Source organism: Orbicella franksi, chromosome 6 (assembly GCF_964199315.1).
Source record: "Orbicella franksi chromosome 6, jaOrbFran1.1, whole genome shotgun sequence".
Lineage (NCBI taxonomy): Eukaryota > Metazoa > Cnidaria > Anthozoa > Scleractinia > Merulinidae > Orbicella > Orbicella franksi.
Window position 1 is genome coordinate 27,165,549 of NC_138150.1, and position 27,747 is coordinate 27,193,295.

The window sequence follows — 27,747 nt, forward strand, 5'->3', positions numbered from 1 at the left end:
TTTAGTATAGTGATGGGTTTGTTGGCGGATGTAATTATTTTTAATGAAACATTTCGGGAAGAAAATCAAACGCAAAAAAGATAAATGGTCAGGAGAAATTTCCGACTTTTAGTCCTCAACATTCCGTTACGAATTCGCTCTTATTGTTCGTTTTTATCGCAACTGTTAATAGTGTTGAAGCAGAACAAAAATAATCTGGAAAATCAACACCGAACAACTTAACACATTTAGACCAATATTGTCGGAGTGTGGAATAATTGAAATACTTGCGTGTGTTCAGAATTCAAACCAGTATTTAGTACTGTGATGTTTTTTGTTTTTTTTTTAATTTCTACATTGCATATATTACGTTACAAATACACAATACTAACATTAAAAAGCTTACAATTTACAACACAGTATTAACATCGATTTATAAATTGATACACTACTAGTTTATGATTATCGCTTACAAATTGTTATTTTACCTACTTAGAGTGCGTTATATTGCTTGCTTACAAACATTACTTACTACATATGACATTAACTACTTACAAGATGTTGCGTAAAATTACTGAATTACTTGCATTATGCTAAATTACTTGGGTATATCACTTACAATACATCACATTATTTCAATTGCAATTTATTATGTTGTATTACTTACTTGCAATACGTTATATTTCTAACTTAAACGAACCACTTGCACTAGGTGGTAACATACTGACAATAGCAGGTTATCATTACATTCTCGAAAGCAACACGCACGCACACACACACAGTACAGATACACGACTAAAGCAAAGCAGCCCACGTTTCTTCAAATTGATCAAATTCTTTGTTCATTAACAACCAAAGTGCGAAGGATACAGAGTTTGTCTTTTAGGCGCACAAGAATACAATCAAAGTCTAAGGAGCCAACGCTTACTGCGGATGGTTGTTTTTTTGCGAATTCGAATATTTATGTGCACCGGTGAAGAAATGTGTTGCGAATTTCGAAGCAGTCACTCGAGGGGGATCTTTCTTAACTACCAAATGGTCATGAATTTGTTCCGAAGGAAGGTTTCTAAGCTTCCTATTTTGAAAACCAGACTTCCTAAGGACAAGCTTTTTGCAAAGTTTTGTTCCATTGAGAGGACTCCTGCAAGATCTATATCATTTGTAATCTATTCTTGCCTTGCATACATTTCCTCCGTGCTAGCTAGGCACTTTTTCGTTCGCGCCGCATATTACAAGAGAGGTGTTACTTTATGCCAAACAAATAATTAAGATTACATGTATTCTTGTATTAGCTATAACACCTCTGACCAGCAGGTCGGTACATGTATTATGTCGAGATTCTCTGATCAAGTCAACATGGTTTATAGTGTGTATTGTGTGGACCACGTAGTAAACACTATAAACCGTGTTGACTTGGTCTGCTCGAACAATCTTCCTGGTCAAAACAGAACGACCTATTCTAATTCTTGTAGAACTTTGAAATTGTCGAAAACTCCATGGCTGTTAATAATCTATATAAAAATTCTATGCACAAAACGGAGAAAAGGTGTTTTACTCTCAGACTTACGTATATGGGAAAAGCCGGCATTTCGCATGTAGCGAGTAATCCTAGTATAAACGACTATTTTTGGTTAAACTGATGGCAACAAAGTGCGCCAACACAACTTAAAACATATCAAAAAAAAAAAAAAAAAACACGTTCAAAAACGAGTTTATTATCAAAATAGATAATTATCAACGGTTAGGCCGCAAGAGTTATAGCCACAGGCAAAATATCTATAGCCAATTAAACCGCAGCTGGATAAAGTTGTTGTGTGTGACGCTGGGGTCTTTTTTTTCTACCGTAATGTAATGGTTACCAGGCCATGACCAGCTGTATTATAACAACAATCTCTTTGCTGATCTTCCCTAACATTATAAGAACCTCCTCCTCCTCCACAAGAATCATCTACAAATTTCCCACTGCTCCCCTGGAATACCCTCCACCACGCCACTACCACCACCACCAAAACCACCAGAACCAACGTGATTAAGAAATCCCACGAAAAAAAGACTTTGGTGCGAATATGTTCGGTGTTCGTTATTTTCGGAAAGAATTTAATTTAATTCAAATACATCTGAATCAACTATGGCATAACATAGGAAACAATCTGTTCGAGTCACATTTGGTAATCGGGGACCATTGTGTGAAGGAAGAGAGGCAGTCAGAAACTCTCGATGATAATTTCGTAGAGATTGGTTAGACATGTTCACGACGCACAGCTCCGATAGACCCAGCTGTCGGCATGGGCGGGGCCCCACCCAAACGACCGACCGGATCCTCTAGGCTCAACGATAAGGTTTCAAATTATATTTCAGTTAGACTTACCAGTCGGAAATATTAAAAGTGAATTAGAATTTATAAGCTTTGGATGATAAAAGAACCGCTATATCCTTTCACTAATATGAGGTAAAATCTTTGAAACGTTTTTGTCCGCTAGAGCATTTTCCTGGAAGCCTGCCATGTCCGTTTTCTCCAGACGTCTTGTTGATTTTCGCTCTTCTGCGACTACTTGGGGATTGCCTTACATCAACGGCTGAGCACTTTATGGTTAGTTAATGTATTTTATACCACAGTGGTCAGTATCATGTTCAAAAAATTAGGCTTGCATCTCAAAAGTATCTCACAAAGGTGTCCTAAAAAGCACCAGATGGCGTTAAGACCGTGTCTAGATTTTCAATCCTTCCCCGGTGGAAGATGCCCCAGACCTCACCCCCAGCCCCTTCAAGGATTGATCTCAGACCCATCAGTACATGTTACCAGCCCTTGAACCGTCTCACCGGCTGGTACATTTGTTCCTACGGGACTTGTGTTAAAGGATATGTAGAACAATCGGCTGATAGAGGAGAATGCCTGAGCAAAAGCCACTTGCAGGGTTTTTTCTGCCGTCGCAGTGACCAGGAGAATACAAGACTCTACAGAAACCGTGGTTAACCCTAGAGACTTGTTGCTGGAGGAGGAAGAAGCTGAAGACAGCACTTTATAGAAGACTAAGATCACAACAGATATTTCATCGAAGTGGAATGAATTCTAGTCAGTCAGTATAAGCACTTCGATATATTCTTATATTCGTTTCATAGATAATTATAGCATCAAATCAAAGTTTGGCACATACCGCGAGGAAATAAAAACAGGTAAAACGAATAACAGATATCTCATCCAACGAAGCCTACGTGCCCACCCACAATCCCTCCCCTGCTCCAATTGAATTGAGTCGACTCGGTCCACTGACAAAGGAACTTCCTTAATTTTAATTAAAGAATTAAACTAAGTACTTTAAAAGCTAGCTTCATGATGATTACGAGGCAACTTTTTTGAAAACCCTTACTCTTCCAATGAGGCTGTAAACGGCCCAACCCCAATATCAACCACAGACGACAAATTCCCCCCCCCCCCCCGGGCACATCATCCAGCCAAATGCCCTTGGTATCCCCGGGAGGACGATGTTAATGTTTCTGTTTGATCGATAAATTAAAGAGCATTAACCCTACCCATTTCACCAAGTCACCAGGCAGTATATTAAAATAGATGGACAGAGACGTTTATGAACTGATGTCTGGCGGGGTAACAAGTATACCCCGGCAAGAAATCAAGTCAAGTCAAGTCATTTTTCTTTAGGCAGGGTAGCCCCATCAGCCATTGGCTGGTATTAAAAGGAGCCCTGCGTAAAATTAAGACTACGTGATTAAAAAATTCAGAATTTAAAAATTACCACAAAGTTATGTGCAAGGACTTTAAAAATTGAATAAAAAGGAAATTACATATCTATGAAGTACAATTTTTCTAGATCAATACAATAAAAGAGAACAATCAAAGTATATCTGAATATTATATTGGTAGAAAACTAATGGCTAAAATGAAAACTAAGAGAGTTCTTAAAAATGGAAAGCGACGTGGCTTCTCTTACTGATGTGGGTAAACCATTAAAAACCGTGCCTGAAAATCTAAATGTGTTACACCCTAGCGTTAATTTGGGGTTCGGTAAGTAAATGTCATTCCTTTGTCTCGTCTTGTAAGTGTGAATAGTGCGATTTCTAATAAAATAATCTGATAAATACGAAGGAACTAAGCTATTTAGACATTTAAAAACTACGATACATTTGTGGGCTTTCCTTTGTGTTTCCAAATCAACCCACCCTGACATTTTGAAAGCTTCTTCCGTCGTTGCCCTACTTTGTATTATGTGTGCTGCCCTGTTTTGTAGAGGTTGCAAGGTGTTACTGCATCCGATTGACAGCCCATCCCATACCGTCTCAGTGCAATCAAACATCGGCTGTATTAAACAATTATACACGCATTTAACAGATTTTAAGATGAGGAAAGGTCGTATGTGGGGCGCTTGCTCACTTTGTTAAAAAGTGAGCAAGCGGGACACTTGCTCACTTTGTTACAAACCAGTTCTACATGCTCGTTCCATGAGAGATTCTCATCTAGTGTAACTCCTAAGTAACAATAGCCCTCGAGTAGGCTACCCTTTGAGTCACACGCGCGAGCGGCGAAGAGCAAAGCGATCCGGCGGCAAGGAGTCTGGTGAAGAGGCGCTTCGCCGCTTCGCCGCTCGATTTCGCCCTCGTGGCTACGCTGAGCGGGCTTGTGCTCCAACGTGAGCCAGCTCGCAGGCTAAAGTAACAAAAGCTTGATACTCTTTCAGTTTCTTTCCCATGGAGTTGTACTCTATGGTCTGGACAATGTTCTAGTTTTTGCCTAGTACCAAAGGGCATCCATTTAGCCTTGCTGCTTGCTAACCATTTTTCGACATTGTTTAGATCGTTTTGTAGAACCTGCTTGATGATATCTGCGCTGGAGTCAGAATAATACATAACCGTATCGTCAGCGTACATGCCTATTGAAGACTTTAGCAGACTTTGCGGGAGATCGTCGATGTATACAACAAACAAAATCGGGCCCAATATGGATCCTTGGGGGACTCCATAGCCGATAGTTAAACTGGATGATACGTCTTCGAAATGAACAGCTAAATTCTTGAACGACCACAGCACTGTGTCAATCCTGATATGGTCTTGGAAAAGATCCTGAGAAATCTCCCAACACGGGTATTTTTAGTAGGTCACTCAGCCAAGTACTAGTCCCTCCGAACACGGCTTAACTTTGAGGATCCGAAGAGACGGGGTGCGTTACTTGCAACAACGTAGCAATGGTAACTTCATTCACTCTTGTATATTTTACAGTAGAGAAAAAGAAGAGAATAAATAGAAAAAATTACAATATGAGTCTGCAGACTAAAATAAACCACAAAAAATTTAACATATTTAGTTTTATCTCCACTATTCCAGGCATGTGTATTTGACTCGTAGATATTTGTGTGTTCGCCTACACGGGTCCTCAAACACTGAGTTTGCCGCCTGCAGCTGACATTGGGTTTTGCCGTTACACTTGTCCTGTACGATTTGGAGAGAATTGCTGGCACGACAGTTAATGTTGGAGATTTTTGGATGGTCACACGTATCCCGATCCAGCCTGCCATAGTTCGCGTCTAGTATGCTGATTTTTCTTCCGTTTTGGCAGGTTATTTCTTCCGTTTTCCCTTCACAAATGACAAGAAACTGTGGCTTCTCTGCAGAAAATAAAAGAAAAAGTAAGAGGGGGAGAAAGAGACATATGCAAGAAAGGAAATCTTGAATTTTTGTGTCCCTCTAACTAGTCTGACGCTTCTCAAAGACTCGGTATGAGATTTCCTTCAGTACACGTACTGACGAGGTACATCACCATCTAGTAATTTGTGACTGACTTCTTGTACATACAATCACGGGAGGAGAAGATGTCTTTTTATAGAAGAAACTGCGAGAACCCAAGCACGTCAAACTCTAGCTACGGCTATGAATTGAAAGAGAATTTACGATTGATTAACTGAATCATTATCCGAAATGAGCTGAGATTTTTTTCCATAACATCGAAGAAGTGTCACCGGAAAACTTTTTTATTGAAAGGGTGTGGTCTCTGACATAGTGTGCCTCATTCTGAAGCCTCGTATGTAAGCTTACCTAGATTTGATGAAATGCATTAAACCACACTGTGTTACAGATAGTTACCAGGATGATAAAATCCTTTAATCAATTTAAAAGCAAAGTTAGACACGGCATTCATGGAAAACAGGATTAGTTTAATATTTAAATTAGCATTTACTACTTCAATTTTTATTAATTAGTATTTAGCATGGACTGTTTATTAGTATTTTATTAGTATTAATTTTAAATATTAGTATTACCTGATGATTTTTAACCGTGTATAAAGAAATGTCAAATAAATAAATAAATAAACCAATGCAGTTTATTCCATCTCCATAAAATCCATCTGTGCACGTGCAGTTATAGGATCCCCGGATGTTGTTACACACAGCGCCTTTGACATCACATTTGCGTGTTCCGTCGGTACACTCGTCAATATCTAACACAAAAATATTCCTGTGGAATATCTGTATCGTAACGACAATTGTTATTAAATTATCTCACCGGAGATAATTGTTATCATATTCCGTGTGATCTCCCAGCATGAACTGCCTGTTAAACTTTTAAGCAAGATTCGACAACAGCAGCAGTAGTAATAGCAACCACAACAACAACAACAATGATAGCAGCGACAGAGAGCCAACTTTCATAATTGCAACTCCCTGCTATAACTTCTCATTCTGGTATATAACCCCTAAAACCTCTCACCACCAAGTTAAGTGCACTCATTACAACATAATGTATTGGTACCGTTTTCACAGTCATGGCCAGTAAATCCGGGAATGCACAAACACGGGTAATCTCTGTCCGTAAAACCGGCCTGACAGGTTGCGTTGTTCTGGCAAGGTTTCTTTGCACAAGCATTCTTCAAGGAAAAGAGCAAAAATAGCCATAACAACAGCGATATCCATTGACGATATTTAACAGTTAATTAGTTGTTTATAAGTGCATCTGACAAGCGCAAATTGGGGAAAGGGTCTAAGAGCGTCTTTAATGACAATACATTAAGTTACGAGAATTTGTTGAAGAAAGCATACCTATCGACCGCATCAGAAGCATATCACCTTACAAAGGTGACTGCAAGATTTGGCAACTCTGATGTGCAGGGTGAAAAATGGAATGTCTCCAGAATATATATTTCTTCAATCTTATCCTTAGCCCACTCACTGGTAAAACATTATCTAAATTTTTAAAAACTTCCGCTATTGGAAAAAAAAAACAGAAAGAAAATGTTTGTTATATTGACGTCATCTATGCGTCTGTCCTCTAATAGATCATAGGTGAGAACCAATCAAAATGCGCGGGTAATTTGACTTATTATATAACACCTCAAAGAAATCTGGAGCTCATAATCTAATTGTTAAATAGTGGCACGTGAATCCCACTGGGGCAAGGAATGTTTCCCTTGGCAACCATCTGTAGCTATCTGTGTCCCTCTGCCCGAGAGCCTAATCCAAGCCTGCTATGTAAAAAAAAAAGTCTTAGATGCTTAGCACTAACCCCAACTCCACTCCCGAGTGCAATACATTATTTTGAATTCTTAAAAGATCCTACACAAAGTTTCGAGGTCGTGACAAAAAATCCCCAAAAAAGTCTGTTCAACGTTTTAGATTTCAAACTGAAGTTACTACCTTCAATTTTATGTTTACCTCGGCTCCACGATACACATAATTTTCGTTCTTCGCGAGGTCGCCTGAGTGTTCGTTGTCGTGTTCATAAGTAGCGTTATTCAGATCACACTTGTGTTTTCCATTTGTATCTTCCTGCTCGTCAAAATTATAACTGACACAGTTTGGCTCCATGTAGCATTGCAGCTCGCAGAAATCTTCATTCATGACGCCAATGGTACGTATCACGTGATTATTCAGCCGGTAGCCATGGATTGGAGCACTTGTAAATCTCAAATTTCGACATTGACCTGAAAACGGTAAAATTGGACGGAGCACTATTAGGACTAGAATAATGGAAATGGTACCTCAAGCAAGCGAAATGCTAATTCCTGATCAAAAACATGCGCCTCAGATGTCCATTTTTTTTTTTCAGTTGGACAAAATATGACGACATCTCTCAACTTTTTTTCCTAGAGTGTGAACTTCCTTGCAGGGTAGGTGAGGCAAGTCTTTGATAATACTAAGAAACTGCCTCTTTGTCATTTTGTGGTAATTGTTGATCGAACATCTATCCGAATCGCTGGCCTGAACACATGTGAAACAAAACCACGCTATGGAACACTGCGGACAAGTTTAAAAGGGACTTTCTCGTCTACGGTATGGAAATATCACTGGTTCAACCTTATGTAACGCTTATTACATTAACATTATCTCCTTCTCAACAGATGAACAACAACACGCATTTGGATGACACAAATATACTTTTGAGAACACTTATATCCGAGTCACTATTTTACATAAACACGATCTTTATGTCGTTCACCAATTTATTATTTACGCAGCTTTATAGATATATTAACCTTATTGCTGCCGTTAGGTGAAGCATGATAACTTCGCACTTTCCATTCGAATCGTTCGTTTAACAACGTACGTAATAAAACTCTACCATAATACTTGAATTAACGTTTTTGGCCAATCTGACCGAGTTGACAGCGTGATGACTGACTACTTATTAACCGAGAGTTAGGTCTTTACGGGAAAATCTCAGAGCGAGACCTTGCCGTATTGACCGAGCCCATAACCTATAAGGGCCGAACGTTCGAGGTTAATAAGTTGTTTATTATATGGCTTTCTGCTTTGTTTTAGGCAGCGGTCAACTTAAAAAAAACCTGACCTCAATTACCTCAAAACCTGAGCCCGCAGTGGTCACGTGATACTGCTGGGCGGATCCTTTGTTTTGACAGGTGTTAATTGACCATAACATGCATGTTCAATATCAAAGATTTACGCTGTAAACCAAGGCTGCGTGTCTCAATCAACCTATTAGCTGGAGTATGGCCGCCCTGTTGCGTGACTTTAGTCCTCGTCGTCGTGCGCACGCGCTCACGAGCAAAACCGTTAGCTATGATATCCATGAGGATATCCATTCATGGGTTTCCTTTTCTTTCCTATATGAGTATGGAGCTCCGCTCGAGGGGAGTTCCGCAATAAAAAAATGAAATTTGTCGGCCGGGGTCGTTTGAGCTGAGCAAAAGTGTCAAGTCAGTTATTCAAACTTGTTGAGGAGTAGTAGAGTAATTGTTGTCTTTTCTGCCAACAAACAAAACCACATACACAAAATATGCCTTCCTGTTGCCAGACTGTTCGCAGCCGATCTTAGGTTCTCAGATTCGATGTGGGTTAATTCCCGCGAAAGTGAAACAACAAGGGCGCTATGGACGAGAATGGGTTGGAGTTGAAAAGATTATTTTCTTCTCGTTTGTGGACCATCCTTGTCTCATCCCAATACCCTCTCGTCTTAAAAACCCTCGCTCCTTACTCCATGTCTGATTCACGGATAAAAACTCCGTAAGCAGACTTCCTTGTTGTTTTCTTAGCCATGACATTAATTTCCTTTATATCATCAATCTAACTTCGAGAAAACCCCAAATTAAATAGCACATTTCGAAAGTCGCAAGCCACATAAAACTTATTCAGACTAACCAGTTCCAAGAAGACAGGCCATTATTTATTTTGCATGCCACTCAATGTAAAAGCAAACTCTTTCACAAACGTGTTTTTCTCAATTTCGTCTGAATTGGGGAAACACCAAGGATAACAAACAAAAAAATAGACGATAGAATATGTTAGCTCGCTTTTTCCGAGATTATAATTTTTTCCACAAATGATAAAAACGTGACGAAATTTTAAGAAATTTGCATGGGCATGACAAAGCCAAGCTAAGTGTAAGTTAAAACCTCCTCTTTGCGGTGTGTTAACGTTTTAATGCAGTGACTTATTAAGAACGAATGTGCCCAAAAATCGAACATTTTCAAAATATGGCGGCGAAATCAATTTGGCTCATATTCTCAGGTTAGGTAGGCCTTAGTGTGAAACAAATCACAAATTTGGGCTCAGTTTAGTTTGCCAAACTCTACGAAAAAACAAGGAGAGCTATAGAAAAAGAAAACTGGTAATTCTTTCTCCTTAGTTAAAAATTCAAATTCCAAAGTATCTTTTCAAATGGCGGAAATCAACCCCAAAACCCGATATTTGACTGATTCGGTTACTTAACGTCCCTAAACTGTTATCATTGAGAAAACAGTATTTTCAGATTTCGCCACCGACTACATCTGCTGCCTTCAAATAAACCTTAAATAAAAAATATCTTTAGGTGTTCGTTAAACGCTTGAGTTTGCTTACCATTAAAGTCTATGTAATATCAGTTGTTTTTTTTTTACTTTTTTTAGAGATGAAAAACTTTGAAAACATTGGCTGCTTAAAATTGTTTAGAGCTTCGACTCCGGCAACGTCAGTCTTCGACAGGTGCAATGGTAAAAAAAGTGGTAAAAAGGGATCTGGAATAGAAATGCTATGCAAGACTACAACAGAATAAAATTATGGAAGTAAATCTAGGAATTTTGTTGAAAAGAGTGTTACATTGTCCTAGAGGCTAGAATTATTGCAAAATCTGAAGGTTACCATTGTATGCCATGCAACTTCTCTAATACGGTAATTGCCTTTGAGCTAACGTGGGAAAAAGGCCGTACACAAGCTTAGCAATTCTACAGCTTTAGGCCGTTGCAGTTTCACGGTCACGATTACCTTGTTTTGTACCCAAATAAGTTGCAAATTTACTTGTAACGTTTTAGGTTTTTTTAGGTGTTTTTTTTTTTTTTTCTTGCACGTAGAAAATTTTAAAACAGGTGAATGTTGTAAGCATTCGTAATCTGCGCAAAGTGTTGGCTCATTAATTATAATTCCGACCCCGGCAAAGCCATATATTAATAAAAGTCTCGTCTGGACGCCTTACTAAGTGGAATTGAGTCAGTCAAGGGCGCTGAAAACTCTCGTTCATCCTTTTGCTACACGGTAATAGTAAAAACTTGAAACAAGCTGCACTAAAACAAAAATATTCTCGAACATTGACTGAAGACAACCTTACCTTGCGTCCCCGGGATCAAGGAAGCCAAAAAGACGAAAACAAAGCAAAACGATACCACGAGCATCTCTAAGACGGTCTTGTGAAAATCTTGTAAAACGGCTTCAAAATGTCACATTCCAGCGAGAAGCTAAAACGTCCGGTTCAACTTTGGGTACTATGATGAGCTAAACTTCGACACCTGCATGAGTCATCAATTTTAAGTTGTTAATCTGTTAAACCACCAGCTCTAGAAATAAGCAACACATTGGTGGTCACAGCAACAGAAGAACTCTTCTGTCCTCTGAACTGTGGTTGGTGGATGAATCTTAACAATGCTATGATGTTGACGTATTGTCATGACATCGTTTGCACTCTAAAAAAGAAAGCGATGATGTTGCTGAATTAACGTGATATATATTGTTCTAGTGTTTAACGTGAAAACAGGAAATTGTTTTTTCAAATATGTGAGAAGGTTTAGAAAAGGAGACTTGATTAGCGCTGTTACTCGTGTCCGATGAAATATAAAAAAGCGCGAAAGTGCTTAAAAGCGACACTAGCTGGGCTGTTTGTCGCACTGCATCAATATTTTCATGTCATATGCAGGGTTTTGAGAGTGACGCGAATCATGAACTCATTTGTCTCTTTTGTTTTGATTGGTTGGAGAATAACAAAACGACTAATTAAAATGTAGCTCAAACAAAACAATGCCGCCTCCATTGCCTAATACGTGCAGTAAAATAATATTTGAACATCAGTATTAACAGCAATCCCGAGATCATAATAGGCTATTTCCCAGTTGAGTTTTGTCTCTGTGTCAAAACACGTCTTCGTGCGAAACCGTTCATACGAAAATGAGTTCGGCCTGAAGATTCACTTTCATGAAAATTCAATTCATCTTCATATGAGAGGTTTTGCAGAAGACTCGTTTTAAAACAGAGGCACAAGGTAACTCGGAAATGGCGGACAGTTGTCACATAATCTGCATGTACGGCTTTGAATGACACTGGAAGGTTTTTAATCAATAGAAATTGTACGACTCTGAACCACGTATTGCACGGGATAATTTACGTCGCTGACCTTTTCTCGTGAACATTTCTCTATGATCTTCCCAAAATGATATAAAATATACTGTGAAAACCTCCACAAATGACAATTAAGTTGTTGAATACCGTTACTACAGTTAACTTTTACTGTTGTCAGTGTAACAGGATTTTCCTCACTGAAGCCAGCTTTGTCAGATCATCGCACATGCGCAGGAGAGTGCCGCACACTGTCTAAAGAAAACCGAATCCGTACCTTCAGATCAGGAGTTCAGAATGCAATAACGTAAGGCCGCTACCACCCTCAAGTTTGAACAGGCAAAAAATACAATAAGGAAACGGTCAAAGGGGAAACAGTCAATTGTTGGAGCCATTTAGTTTTCAGTACAGTAATACATACCATTTCAACTTTGAAGTAAGTTGAAATTTTCTATTCTCATTGGTTTTCAAATACAGTCGAAGCTCTCGTAAGCGACCACTTCGGGTATTTGAAAAAGTGGTGGTAACTAGTGCTGGTCGCTTTCGAAAACTTTAATCAAAATAGAATAAAACTTGCAAAATGTAAATAGTTATTGAAAGTCAAGGAATCACAATTACCACTTTAAATGTTACATCACTGTAAATTTGACCACGAAGTGGTTTGGTTTTTTGTCACGGTTTGACTTACGCAAATCACACTCAGGCGAATCAGGAAAAGACCAGCTGGTAATTGCCAAAAGTGGTCGCGGTCGCTTAGGGAAAGGTCGCTTTCGAGATTTTTTCATTAAAGTGTTTGAGTGACAGTTCAAACGGGTTTTTGCAACGTAGATCGTGACCAGAGCTGGTCGCTTACGAAAGCGGTCGTAAGAAGAGCGTCGATTGTGTTGAAGTGATCAAAGTTACAAAAGTCACACTGAAATTTCAAAAACAACAGACTGGATAACTGTTTTTATTGACAGCTGCACACAAAGTTTCCAGTACTAGCTATGATGCTGTTACAAGTTAATATCTCGTTTACACTGTTTAGCGGAAAACATTTCAACAAGTTATTCAAAACTAACAACAAAACTGAAAGCTTACATCTTTATGCAAAGTTTAAAACAACTCAGTCTACTTTGGAACTTTCAAGTAACCATCATGAACAGATCATTTTTAGTCCAATGACACTTAACAGGTTTTAATCTTGTTCATGCCTGGGTTTACACGGATTCTTAGATAAATAAATAAAAGTAAAGTAAAAGGTAAATCTTATTTATAGTGGTCATGCACTTAGCTATACAAGCACTAAGTTTGGCTAGTTTACAGGCATGCCACTCAAACCGGCAAAGGAAACAAATATTTCAAAGAGTTCAGCGGGTAATTCCAAGCGGGCAAGATAGCACCAGTCACAGCGCAGGATCCGTTTCATCTTGCCCTAAATCATTGTAAATTATGATAATCAATAATCTAACATCACAATGAAATTCTACCATCACTCCATAAAGTTCTGGGCCTGTTTGTTTGATTTGACTTATGTTTTGTAACTTTCCACTTTAAGAGGCTGTCTCTGTAAGAGCCGACCACTGATTTTACTTCGAAAATTCGATTTTTCTCATAAGCTGGGATTTCTAAGCCCTTACCTAGTCAATCACTAAAATGAGTTTTATTTCATTAAAAATTCAAATTGAAGTTTTCTAAGATTGATTGAAGTTCGGTCCGCTCGACACAAGTTTCATACCCGCCGAAACTGGAAAAATAGCACATATTGCCGAAGTAGGACTTTTGAGCGAATATTATTTTTTTTAGAGCGCCGGCAATATGTGCTATTTTTCCAGTTTCGGCGGGTATGAAACTTTTGTCGAGCAGACCGAACTTCAATCAATCCTAGAAAACTTCAATTTGAATTTCTGATGAAATAAAACTCATTTTAGTGATTGGCTAGGTAAGGGCTCTGAAATCCCAGCTTATGAGAAAAATCGAATTTTCGAAGTAAAATCAGTGGTCGGGTCTTACAGAGACAGCCTCTTAAGCTCTCTTGCCCACTTTTGTCCTTTAGTTTGTAATTTGAAAAGTCTCAAACTCGATCTATAAAACATGAGCACTGAAAGACACCTGTACACAAAATGAATGTCTTAAGGCCACATATCAAGTTCTCCCTATTACTACTGAGAAGTGCGTAGGGACCAGTGAGAAGAATTTATGTATTTATATGGCTGGGCGCTGTGATTGGCGCTATCTTACCCGCTCGTAATTACCCGCTGTGTCCCGTAAGAAAATAGTGTTCCTTTTCCAGATAATAAATCCTTTATTTACCAAGCTTGTTCGGTCAAGATGGCTGGATATTGACCTCGTTCATTTTTGCGTGTTTATATATGAACCTCGACTCCGCCTCTTTCAATAAACACGTAGAAAGGAACTTGGCCAATATCCAGCTATCTTGACCTCGCGCTTATATTGCTCGACTTCATACTACATCATTTTTAGAGTTCACTAAGAAGAACTTCCTTATTCGAACCTGATTTTTGATCCATTTTAAGTTATTGAATATTATATCTTAAGAAAATCTGCACTTCATTACCGTTACCAACTGCCAAAACTAAGTCACTAACTTAACGTTACCCTAACATCAATCCCAAAACGGCCAGCATAATACCGATGCATGCTGTTTGCAAAGGAAACCTAAGAAAGTGCTGCTAACTAGATTGGCACTATTCCGTTCATATTACATGAGGGATGTTACTTTATGCCAAACAAATTATGAAGACTACATGTATTTATGCGTTCGCTAGAACGTGGTATCAATCGACCAGCAAGTTTACACGAATTATTTCAGTCAAGTATCTCCGAGCAGACCAAGTAGACACAGCTTATGTGGACCGTCAGACTTAATGGGAACTACGAAAGCATTTTACCTGTGGCGAGTAATCCCGTTTGGATCATATGCCTATTAAAACCTGTTATAAACGACGATTTTTGATTGAACTGATTGCAACTAAGTGCCGCGCCAACACAAAATACCGGAGGAGGGATACTCCCAGAAAAATTGGGTGGGGGAGGGGGGTGCGGCCCGCCTCCCAAAATCCTTACTCCATTTATGACCAAAATCTGCGATATTCCCTACCATATTTATGACCTGACCAAAAATTCGAAACCCTATTTATGACTTGACCCTAAAATTAAAACCCTGTTTCAGACCTGCGTTAAAATTAGTTCCCTAGTTCAGACCAATGTTAAATTGCCGTAAACATAATTTGTGAAGGGCTTTTGTTGATTTTCTTTTCGATAATGATGAAAAAGTGGCTTCTTCTTGAAAACATACCCATATCAAGGCTAGCGTGCAAAAACCATACCCTATTTATGACTAAAATGGCCAAAATCAGCTAAAATCGATACCCCATTTATGACCGAAACGGCTGAAAAACCATACCCTTTGGGGCCGCACATACCTATATAGCCCATATAAGGGAGTACCCCCTCCCCCGGGCACAAAATATATATATATATATATATATATATATATATATATATATATATATATATATATATATAAAACACTGTTAACAAGGAATTTATTTAATTATCAAATCAATTAATTATTAATGGCGAGGACGAGTTAAAGGGGGCCAGTTAAAACAATCTATAGCGAATATAATTACAGCTGCATAATGTTGTTGTGTACGGCTCGTTTCCTATTTTTTCTACAGTAATGTAATGGTTACCAGGCCATGACCAGCTGTATTATAACAGCAATCATTTTGCTGATCTTTTCCAACATTATAAGAACCTCCCCCTCCTCCACAAGAATCATCTACATATTTCCCACTGCTTCCTCCGGAATACCCTCCACCACCCCCTCCACCGTAACCCGCACCACCACCCCCACCAAAACCACCAGAACCAGAACCGTCATTAAGAGATGGCACGATACTCTGTCCACCCACTCCTCCTTGACGAAATCCTTCACCCCCTTCTCCACCCCTAAGCCTGTTTCTAAAATTCTTCTTTCCACTTCTTCCACTGGAGTAAAAACTGCCGCCACCACCACCTGAAAAAATAAAATAAGCTGACTCATACCCATTCGTATATTTAACGATTCTAAATTTAGTTCTGTCATGCAATGGAGGTTTGCTTAAATAGATTATCTGGGTTGCCCACGCACCCTAAAAAAGGGGAGTTACCAAACTATATTTTCTCTACCTTTCAATAACAAGTGAATAGTTACGTTTGTTGTTGCTGTCAACCAAATTTTCGGCAGCCTCCGAAAATTGAAAAGTGTATTTCGACAGCAACATCAACATCGAGAAAGTTTTTAAAGCCGATTAATCGACTGCTGTCTAATCAAATGTGTCTTGTTGGCAACTTCAGTGAAATGAATTTAATCATTCTCGTCACTTTCACCTGACGGCTTATCATCTCCAGTCTCTGCACCGTGTCCGTTGCTGCCTCCTGACCATGAGTTGTAACCAGGATTCCCTGAAGTCTCTGTGCTGGCATCACATTCTTGGTGTCTTGATGTCACAGCTCTGAGGCCTCCACCTCCTCCAGCCACTGTCAAAGGCGTATTGCTTCCTCTCAAGACAAATGTTCCTCCACCACCTCCAGAACTCCGGCCGCTGTTTCTTATTCCTCCTTCTTGACCTACAAGAATTCCAATCATTTCTCCTTTGGATAAGTTGAAAGTGCCAATCATTCTTGCACCTCTTCCTCTGTATTGGGCGCTATCCTCGTTTTTATCATACCCCCCTGCTGCTCCTACTGCTTCTATTCTGTATTGACCAGTGTACGGCACAGTCCACTGTTGAATACCGCCGGACAGTGTAACTTGACCGTCATGATCCTGACCTGTGTAGTGACTACCGAGTGACGCTGGACCATCTTTTCCACTCGCTCCAAGACTCGTAAAGGTAGCATTGAGTCCTGGGAAATTAAGAAACATCAACAGTCTGAAGTTCAGGGCAGGTAGCAAATTATGTACCTAAAAACTGTAGCTCTGGCGCCAAATTGCCGTCTAACGATAGAAATGTAGCAAAACCCATAATTTGTTGCAAGTAAGAAAACAAATAACATCTTAATTGAGCATTTACCAATAGGGCTTTTCAGGGATAGCTGGGTTATTTAAAAGACATAACCGGGGTACCGAGACCAAGCCCAGCTTACGGAAAGGGAGATGACTTTGGACACGGGAACACCTGATAATTAAGACTAGTGCCTTAAACAATGAGTCTTCAGACTGCCTCAGTAGTAATGAAAAGTGAAAAAAAAGTGTGCTGACATTTTGTACCAATTTACAGTCGCTATTTTTGCCCACGTGCGCCAAAATAGATCTTTACCGTATTCCAATCAAGCGGTTAGATTAGGGTTTGTAATGTTCTCATTTTGGTTATAGGGCCAACTAGGTGTTACAATATGGTCCAAAATGGCAGCGCCCTGGAAAGATCCCAAAGTGATTTGAAATTTTCAAATACATTTAAACATTTCTAATGCACAAATATATCTTCAACAATTTGGTGGATAATTTGTTCCAACAGTGCAGAGTTTTTGTAAGTTGTAGTTTTAAAAGTCTAACTTTAATGGTTAATACAACTAAAACGTAACACTATCGGAATTAATTTTGGAGACGGAAACCTTGTTACAGGGAAAGTCGCCCGATATGAATCAAGTGAAGAACGAGGTTTACGTCTCAAATTTATCGGTGTACTGTGTCGTCTTTAACAACGGGAAAATCCGACTTGTTATTGACGTAAACCATCCAGAATTAAAAAAAAGGAGCCTGAAACTAGAAATTTAGCTATTGGCTATTTCCGAGCTACTTACACCTCTGTTTCAAAACGAGTCTTCGTTCAAAAACTTTTCATGTGAAAATGAGTTTGATTGGCCCAAGTCCAAATGATGCCCGAGGCCAAGTCTCGTTATGAAACAGAGGCAACGGGCAGCTCGGGGTGCTTTTCCATCCGACCAGAAACAGCTGTTTGAATTTCCCGAAATTTTCGTGACGAAAGGAACAGCATTTTTTGGAATTTCTGTAAAGAGGACGAACTCGCGAGGTATATCCAAATCTTAGAAAATTCCTCAATGAGAATTTTCCTTCCACTTAATTTTTCTTCTGAAATTTCCTGAATATTCGATTGAATGGTTCGCAGGCCGGAAATTCAAAAACGTTCGGATTTTTCTGAAACATTCCATAGAAATTTCCATACCATCATTACCCGTTTGGAAAGTTCCCGAATTTTTAATTGAATGGAAAGCGCCCCACTTCTGCGATAGAGTGGTAACCTGGCCATCACTCGCTTAGTCATCGTCCCCAATTACAGCGGGCATCAATACGCATGCGCCACAATTTGAAGATGACGTAGCGCCACGATCTACTCTGATAAACAGACTCTCGCTAACATAAAGAGCTAATTATTTCAAACATCAAAACCGGTAACTGATCTGCCATATCTGGTTTTTACAGTCGGCATTAACGGCTCGCCTCCAGCTCGCACTGGTAAATATCCATTCAAATCGGGCTGTCAAGTTGTATTTGTCATTTACAGTGTGTCTTGTGTATTGTCCAATTTCCAAGCTTGTAATTACTCGCTGTGGTTAATTAAAACACATTACATATAGCAATAGTTACCAGTGCAGTTTATTCCATCTCCATGAAATCCATCTTTGCACGTGCAGTTATAGGATCCCCGGGTGTTGTTACAAACAGCATTAACACTACAGTTGTGTGTTCCGTTGGTACACTCATCGATATCTGAAACAACAAAAGAAATGTTACTGGAAAACGTTGTATTGAGATGGCATGGTCACGTGTTTTTTCGCTCTGACACATGGTGTGGCTCGTTTGTTACTATTTTTTTGCCTCACATATAAACGTACCGATGTCTGACAAAACTACTTGCTTTTAAATAATAGTTTCAACTACGAGGCATGAGATGCATTAAACCAAATTGTGTTTCAGACAGTTACCAGTACAGTTTATTCCATCTCCATAAAATCCATCTTTGCACGTGCAGTTATGGGATCCCCGGGTGTTGTTACACACAGCATTAACACTACAGTTGTGTGTTCCGTTGTTACACTCATCTATATCGAAAACAACAAAGAAGGAAATTTTATTATTGAACTAAGTTTCAGTATAAATAAGCACAGTTATTATTAGCTTCTAAAGAAAGGTCAGTGTGAATGGAGACGCTTATAGCTATAAAGCAGCTTGAAGTTGATTAAGCCGGTAAATAAACCGCCGTAGACAGCTTGTGCAGCTGACGTATATCCGAGCATTAGTCCTTCGTCAGAGCAAAGACTAGGCGGAGTACGGAGTTGGGCTATTGGAGTAAGACGGCAACAGAACACAAGAATTAAACTGTGTTACAGATAGTTACCAGTGCAGTTTATTCCATCTCCATGAAATCCATCTTGCAAGTGCAGTTATAGGATCCCTGGGTGTTGTTACACACAGCATAAACACTGCAGTTGTGTGTTCCGCTAGTACATTCGTCTTCATCTAAAACAGCAAAAAGAATTTGAACTTAAAAACATACAACTGCCATTATAAATTGGCACCGTTTTTAGCTTCTAAAGAAACTTTTCTGCTGTGTCGGTGGTCAAGTAAGACACTGAGCTATTTATCAAATGGAAGTCCTGAAAGACGATTAAGGTAAGATAAGTAAGGTACCGTGCATCTGTACTCTGATAAAGCACTCTGTTTCAGCCAATCAGAGTGCTTGATTTGTTTAATACAGAGCATGTATGGAACGTTGTTACAGAGACTGTATAGGCACGTAGACGACTTTCCACTAAATATCAGAACAAAAAGCCTCTAATATATTCGAGCAGTGTACGAATTATTCTATGATTTAATTTCATTTATTGTATATTTTGTTTGTGTAATTATTATTAATGGCGGGCCAAAAGCATACAGATCAATAAGCCGCTCATATTATTTGTGTCTATCGCTTACAGTGGGTTGTGTGTGTTGTCCAGTTTATAAGTTTGTCATTACTCACTGTCGTAAAATTAAAACACATAGCAATAGTTACCAGCGCAGTTCATTCCATCTCCATGAAATCCATCTTTGCAAGTGCAGTTATAGGATCCCCGGGTGTTGTTACAAACAGCATTAGCACTGCAGTTGTGTGTTCCGTTCGTACATTCATCGATATCTAAAGCAACAAAACGAATCTAATTGCAAAACGTTTCATTGAAATGGTGTGCTTACCAAACTTTTCGCCCTGACATAGCGTGTTATCGCCGACTCACATATACTGAGTTATTGCATAGTTATTTCCTCACATATACGATATAAAGTAACTTACAAATGTCTGATAAAATAACTCGCTTTTGAATAATAGTTTAAACTAGATGCACGAGATTGTGTTACAGATAGTTACCAGTGCAGTTTATTCCATCTCCATGAAATCCATCTTTGCAAGTGCAGTTATAGGATCCCCAGGTGTTGTTACAAACAGCATCAACACTACAGTTGTGTGTTCCGTTAGTACACTCATCGATATCTAAAGCAACAAAAGGAATCTAACTGCGAAACGTTTCATTGAAATGGTGTGCTTACCAAACTTTTCGCCGTGACATGGTGTCGTATCGCCGGCTCACATATACTGAGTTATTGTATAGTTATTTCCTCACATATACGAGATTAAGTAACTTACCAATGTCCGGTAAAATTACTCGCTTTGGAATAATACTGAGTTTCAACTAGATGCACGTACCAATGTCTGACAAAAACTACTCGCTTTTAAATAATAGTTTCAACTACCAGGCGAGAGATGCATTAAACCAAATTGTGTTACAGTTAGTTACCGGTGCACTTTATTCCATCTCCATAAAATCCGTCTTTGCACGTGCAGTTATAAGATTCCCCGGTGTTGTTACACACAGCGCTGTTGACATCGCATTTGTGTGTTCCGTCGGTACACTCGTCAATATCTAACACAATAAAAAAGATTTCTGTGGAATATCTGTATCGTAACGAAAACTGCTATTAAATTATCTCACCGTAGATCAATTGTTATTATCTTCCGTGTGATCTCCTGGCATGTTCTGCCTGTTAGACTTCTAAACAAGATCCGACAACAGCAGTCGTAATAGCAACAACAACAACAACATCAACAACAATATGATAGCGGCAACAGAAAGCCAACTTTTATAGTTGTAACTACCTGTTATAACTTCTCATTCTTGATATTTAAGCCCCTCAAAATTCTCATTGCTAAGTTGGGTAAGACCACTGATAACAAAAAAAATGTATTAGTACCGTGTTCACAGTCATGGCCAGTAAATCCGGAAATACACAAACACTGGTAATCTCTGTCTGTAAAACCGGCCTGGCAGGTTGCGTTGTTCTGGCAAGCTTTCTTTGCACAAGCATTCTTCAAGGAAAGAACAAAAATAGCCGTTATTACAGCGACATCCATTGACGATACTCAACAGTTAAAACACATAAAAACTGTAAACACTAACTGCGCCACCTCGATTAATCGCATGAAGCGTTGAGAAAGGTAAATTTGTCAAATTTGATCAAGGTAAATTTGTCTCTCTTGAACAGTGAATTTGATGTGCACAAAGTTATACCAAAATCTTGCCAACTACACCTTGAATACTTCGCTTTTGCTCAAATTTTAAACGAAGGTGGCAGTAGTCGTTACTGGATATAGCTTAAGAAAACTATTATCATTATTATTTAGTAGAATTCTACTTGAATAGTACTGCAAATACTGCAATATGATTGGCTGAGTGATCGCACACTACCAGCCATTAGTACAAATCTACCAGCGTTCTATCATGAATGCCTTCCTCTGATTGGCTACGTTACTCACCATCTATTCCGTTGTAGATAGTGGTTAGTGAGGCAGCGTGCGCTGGGAACACTTCTTTGTGTTTTCGACAAGGATTTACATAAAGTTTTGAACGACCAATAGAGATTTATACTAAGACGATTAGATTATGATTTCATGCTACGCGTCATAGTTGAGGCCGTCTACGAAATGGCGACGTTTTTGCGTTTTTCCAAAGCTTTGGAGGAACCCTTAGAAGAAGAAGTCTAAAGAGAAGTCTAAAAGAAGAAGATTCTCCGTTTCTTGACTAAAATTATATTAAATTAAATTATTGAAAAAAAAATTTGATGCGCGCGAACACAACTGCAATTTCAAATGACAATTCAATCCGAGTGATCTTTCCAAGGCGCGAAGACGGTGAAGATTAACAATACGTCAGAAATAATTGGAAATCGTTATTTGTAGTGAATTTCAGTTAGAATTCTCCTAAAACAATTAGTTCATTCGCTCTCGATTCCTATGAGGTGATAGTTGATTCGGCCATCGGCCTCGTCAACTATCACCTCATAGAAATCTCGAGTTTATAATCTAAGTTGTTAAACAGTGGCAAATAAATCCCACTGGGGCAAGAAATGTTTCCCTTAGAAACCTATGTACCCCTGCCCTAGAGCCCTATCCAGGCCTGTTATGTATTTCGTCCCAGTTCTCAAAAAAGCTTAGATGCTTAGCTCCAACCCCATCCCCCCCCCCGCCCCCCCAACGCTCTCAATACGGGATTTTGAACTCTTTTCGAGGTCGTGACGAAAAATCCTTAAAAAAAAATCCGTTCAACGTTTTTATGATTTCAAACTGAAGTTATTACTTTCAACTTTTGAATTTCATTCTTACCTCGGCTCCGCGATACACATAATTTTCGTTCTTCGCGAGGTCGCCTGAATGTTCGTTGTCATGTTCATAAGTAGCGTTATTCAGATCACACTTGTTTTGTCCATTTGTACCTTCCTTCTCATCAAAATTATAGCTGACACAGTTTGGCTCCATGTAGCATTGCAGCTCGCAGAAATCTTCATTCATAACGCCAATGGTACGAATCACGTGATTATTCAGCCGGTAGCCATGGATTGGAGCACTTGTGAATCTCAAATTGCGACATTGACCTGGAAAAGGTAAATTTGGACATGCCACTCTTACGCTCAAAAGTTACTTTAAGTAAATAGAATAATAAAGCAAATTTCAAAAGATGGAGGAGGACGCCCTGACTCGAATTCATGTGCGGCCTCTTAACCATCTGATTCTTGAGCCAGTATTACCGAGCGGGTACATTGTTCAGGAGGTCCATTTAGAGTTTTGCTATACACTCAAGGACTGTTGGTGAATATAAACTCTAACGAAAGAAGGGAGGCGATCAAGTAACTCTTTAACTTTGTCGGCGTCGGTTTTAGTCCGAACTCCGAAGGACGGAGTACTATTATGGTTAGAATATTGGAAATGGTATTTTAAGCAAGCGAAATGCTAGTTCCTGATCAAAAACAAGCGCCTAAGATGTCAATTTTTTGTCAGTTGGACATAATATGACGACATCTGTTAACTATTTTTGCTAGAGTGTGAACTCGCTCGCAGGGTAGAAAGAAACTGCCTCTTTCCCACTCCCTCGGAGACTTTTGTGGTAATTATTGATCAAAGATCTACCAGAATCGCCGGCCTGAACACATGTGAAACAAAACTACGGAACACTGCGGAAAGTTTAAAATTGACTTTCTCGTCTACGGTATGGAACTATCACTAGTTCAACCGAATGTATCGCTTATTAGATTAGCATTCTCTTCTAGAGGAATTGTTTTGGTGTTATAAACTTTTGCTTTCTTAACAGATGGACAACAGCACGCATTTGGATGACACAAATATACTTTTAAGAACGCTTATATCCAAGTCACTATTTTCAAAAACAGCATTACGCAGCGTTATAGATAGATCAACCTTATTGCTGCCGTTAGGTGAAGCGTGATAACTTCGCACTTTACGTTCGGAAGCGCTCGTTTAACACGTATTAAATAAAACTCTACCATAATACTTGAATTACCTTTCTTTGTCAATTTGACTGCGCCGACAACATGATGACTAACTACTTATTAACCGAGAGTGAGGTCTTTACGGGAAAATCTCAGAGCGAGACCTTGCCGTATTGACCGAGCGATAGCGAGGTGAATACGGCAAAGCTGAGGTTTGAGATTTTCCCATAAAAACAGAACGTTCGAGGTTATTAAGTTGTTTATTATATGGCTTTTTGCTTTGTTTTGGGCAGCGGTCAACTAAAAAAACACCTGACTTCAATGAGCTTAAAACTTGAGCCCGCGATATAGTCACGTGATACTGGTCGGCAGATACCTTGTTTTAACATGGGCCAATCGACCATAACATGCATGTCCAATATCAAAGATTTACGCTGTAAACCAAGGCTGCATGTCTCAATCAACCTATAAGCTGGAGTACGGCCGCCTTGTTGCGTGACTTTAGTCCTCGTCGTCGTGCGCCCGCGCTCACGAGCAAAACCGCTAGCCATGATATCCATGAGAATATCCATTCATGGGTTTCCTTTTCTTTTCTGTATGAGTATGGAGCTCCGCTTGAGCGGAGTTCCGCCATAAAAGGTGAAATTTGTCTGCTGGAGTCTTTTGAGCTGAGCAAAAGTGTCAAGTCAGTTATTCAAACTTGCCGAGTGGGAGTAATTTTGTTTGTTGTCTTTTCTGCCAACAAACAAAACCTCATACACAAAATATGCCTTCTTGTTGCTAGACTGTTCGCAGCCAGTCTTTGGTTCTTATGTTCGAGGTGGGTTAATTCCCGCGAAAGTGAAACAAAAAGGGCGCTATAAAGGAGAAGGGGTTGGAGTTGAAAAGATTATTTTCCTCTCGTTTGTGGACCGCCCTTGTCTCATCCCAATACCATCTCGTCTTAAAAACCCTCGCTTCTTACTCTATGTCTGATTCACGAATAAAAACACCGTGCGCAGCCTACCTTGTTGTTTTCTCAGCTCTGACATTAATTTGCTTTATATCATCTAACTTTACGAAAATCACAAATTAAATAGCACATTTTGAAAGTCGCAGGCCACGATAAAACTTATTGAGATTAACCAGTTGCAAGAAGACAGGTAATTATTTATTTTGCATGCCACTATATGTAAAAACAAACTCTTTTAAAAACGTTTTTTCTCAATTTCGTCTGAACTGGGAAACCACCAGGGATAACGAACAAGAAAATATACGATAGAATCACATAGCTCAGAGAATTCTCGCACTCTGATTGGTTATATTACCTAGGCGAGGTGTTCAGCGTGAAATTTCGACTCTTGCAAGCGAGGCTTCCGGTGAAATTGCACTGGAGCGACAACAAAACAACAACTCAAAAAACAATTAGAAACAATGTCCTTAAATTAATGGTATAAATCTTGTGTGAACAATTTGAAAATGAAGTTTGCCAACCACGAGGTTCAAATAATTAAGTTCCCTGATTCCAGCTGGATACAGTTGTTTCAACTCATATAGCTTTTCTCGAGCGCGCGTTGAATATTGCAACATTCACAAAGACGTAAATGAAACGGGGTTTTCTTTAATTTAAAAAGAAGGCTATGAGATTCAAGGAAAATAACCTGACTCGTAACCTGAATTGAAAAACCGATATCGGTTTTTCCGTGAAATTTAACGTGGAATCCTTTGTCGAAGATTATAACTTTTTCGACAAATGATAACAGCATGACCGTATTTTAACAAATTTGCATGGGCATGACAAAACCACCTGTTTAAGCTAAGTGTAAGTTAAAACTTCCTCTTGGGGGTGTGTTAACGTTTTAATGAAGTGACTTATTAAAGCAATTTTATTTTACCCCAGATAGTTGATCAACATTTTACCAACAGCAAATTTTGGCTCAGTTTAGTTTGCCAAACTGTACGAAAAAGTAAAAAGAGCTATGGGAAAAAAAAAAAACTGGTAATTATTTCAGCTTAGTTTTAAATTCATATTCAAAATTGTTTTCGCCAATGATGGAGATGTACCCCAAATGGCTACCTTTATTTATTTAACTTCGCCTAAAATACTCAACTTATATACAATAAAATTCATTAGGCAGGGAGACCACTACAGCATAGCCAATTACAGTGGATCCCAGGGTACTGATAAGAATTAAATTTAAGCTACTCATATATAAACAAGAAGAATCAAAAGGAAACAAAACAAAAGATCAAATTGCTAGAAACAGCATGACGGCGGGCACAAAACAGACGTCGCTATATTGCGCGCACTTGGGACATTTCGCTCATTTGGTTACTTAACGTCCCTAAACTGTTATCATTGAAAAACAGTATTTTCAGATTTCGCCACCGACTGCATTTGATGCGCCTTCAAAGAAACCTTATATAAAAAATATCTTTAGGTGTTCGTTAAACGCTTGAGTTTGCTTACCATTAAATTCTTTGTAATATCCGACAGTTTTTTTTTTCCTCTTTTGAGAGATGAAGAACTTTGAAACCATTCACTGCTAAAAAATGTTTAGAGCTTCGACTGCTGCAACTGCCGTCTTCGACAGGTGCAATGATAAAAAAGCGGTGAAAACGGATCTGGAATAGAAATGCTATGAAATAATACAACAGAGTAATACTATGGATATAAATTTAAGAATTTTGTTGACAAAAGTGTTCTATTGTCCTAAAAGTAGGTTAGAGTTATTGCAAAGTCTGAAGGTTGTCATTTTACGCTAAAATTCCAGCCGCTTTCTAATGACGGTAATAACATGAAAAAACCTCATATACATGGTTAGCAACTCTACAGCTTTAGGCCGTTTCAGTTTCACTGTCACGATTTTAACATGCCTTGCTTTGTACCCAAATATGTTGCAAAATTACTTATAACGTATTAGGCTTTTTCTAGGTTTCTTTTTTTTTTTTCTTGCACATAGAAAATTTTAAAACAGGTGAATGTTGTGAGCATTCATGATCTGCGCAAAGTGTTGGCTGATTGATTATCATTCCGACCGCAGCAAAGCTATATATAATTAATAAAAGTCTCGTCTGGACGCCTTAATTAACTGGAACTGAGTCAGTCAAGGGTGCTGAAAACTCTCGTTCATCCTTTTGCTACACGGTAATAACAACAAAAAAAGCTGCACCAAAACAAAAATATTTTCGAGCATCGACTGCAGATAACCTTACCTTGCGCCTCTGGGATCAAGGAAGCCAACAGGACGCAGAAAACAAAGCAAAAACATACAACGAGCATCTCTAAGACGGTCTCTTGGAAACCTTGTAAAACGGCTTCAAAATATCACATTCCAGCGAGAAGCTAAAACGTCCGGTTCAACTTTGGGTACTATGATAAGCTAAACTTCAACACCTGCACGAGTCATCAGTTTTAACTTGCTAATCTGTTAAACAACCAGCTCCAGAAATAAGCCACTCATTAATCATTGGTGGTCACAGCAACAAAAGAGCTCCTCTGAACTGTGGTTGGTGGATGAATCTTTTTTGCATGGTAAACAATGCTATGATGTTGACGTATTGTCATGACATCGTTTGTACTCTAAATAGGAAAGCGATGATGTTGCTGAATTAACGTGATATATTTTGTTCTAGCGTTTAACGTGAAAACACGAAATTCTTTATTCAATTTTAGAAAAGGAGACTTGATTAGCGCTGTTACCCGTGTCCGATGAAATATAAAAAAGCGCGAAAGTGCTTAAAAGTCGACACTAGCTGGGCTGTTTGTCGCACTGCATCAGTATTTTCATGTCATATGCAGGGTTTTGAGAGTGACGCGAATCATGAACTCATTGGTCTCTTTTGTTTTGATTGGTTGGAGAATAACAAAATCACTAATTAAAATGTAGTTCAAACAAAACAATGCCCCCTCCATTGCCTAATACGCGCAGTAAAATAATATTTGAACATCAGTATTAACAGCAATCCCGAGATCATAATAGG

At 38.9% G+C, this 27,747-nt stretch overlaps 2 protein-coding genes across 2 annotated transcripts in view; both read right to left on the bottom strand.

The window, feature by feature from the left end:
* Positions 1-11,083, bottom strand: part of LOC145488934 (uncharacterized) — a 30,514-nt gene extending 19,431 nt beyond the window's left edge. The window contains exons 1-2 of the mRNA XM_081467788.1: positions 11,020-11,083; positions 7,635-7,903 (exon numbers count right to left, since the gene is read on the bottom strand). Coding sequence (XP_081323914.1) covers positions 7,635-7,903; positions 11,020-11,083 — 333 coding nt within the window. The remainder of the gene's footprint in view (positions 1-7,634; positions 7,904-11,019) is intronic.
* Positions 11,084-15,623: 4,540 nt separating this feature from the next.
* Positions 15,624-27,093, bottom strand: LOC145488930 (uncharacterized). The gene is made up of 10 exons (XM_081467785.1): positions 26,980-27,093; positions 22,664-22,932; positions 21,256-21,370; positions 20,802-20,927; positions 20,375-20,497; positions 20,027-20,146; positions 18,954-19,079; positions 18,616-18,738; positions 16,395-16,913; positions 15,624-16,041 (listed from the first exon to the last, which is right to left on the bottom strand). The coding sequence occupies exons 1-10, from the start codon at positions 27,044-27,046 to the stop codon at positions 15,695-15,697; spliced, it is 1,935 nt and encodes a 644-aa protein (XP_081323911.1). The 5' UTR covers positions 27,047-27,093; the 3' UTR covers positions 15,624-15,694.
* Positions 27,094-27,747: the final 654 nt, after the last annotated feature.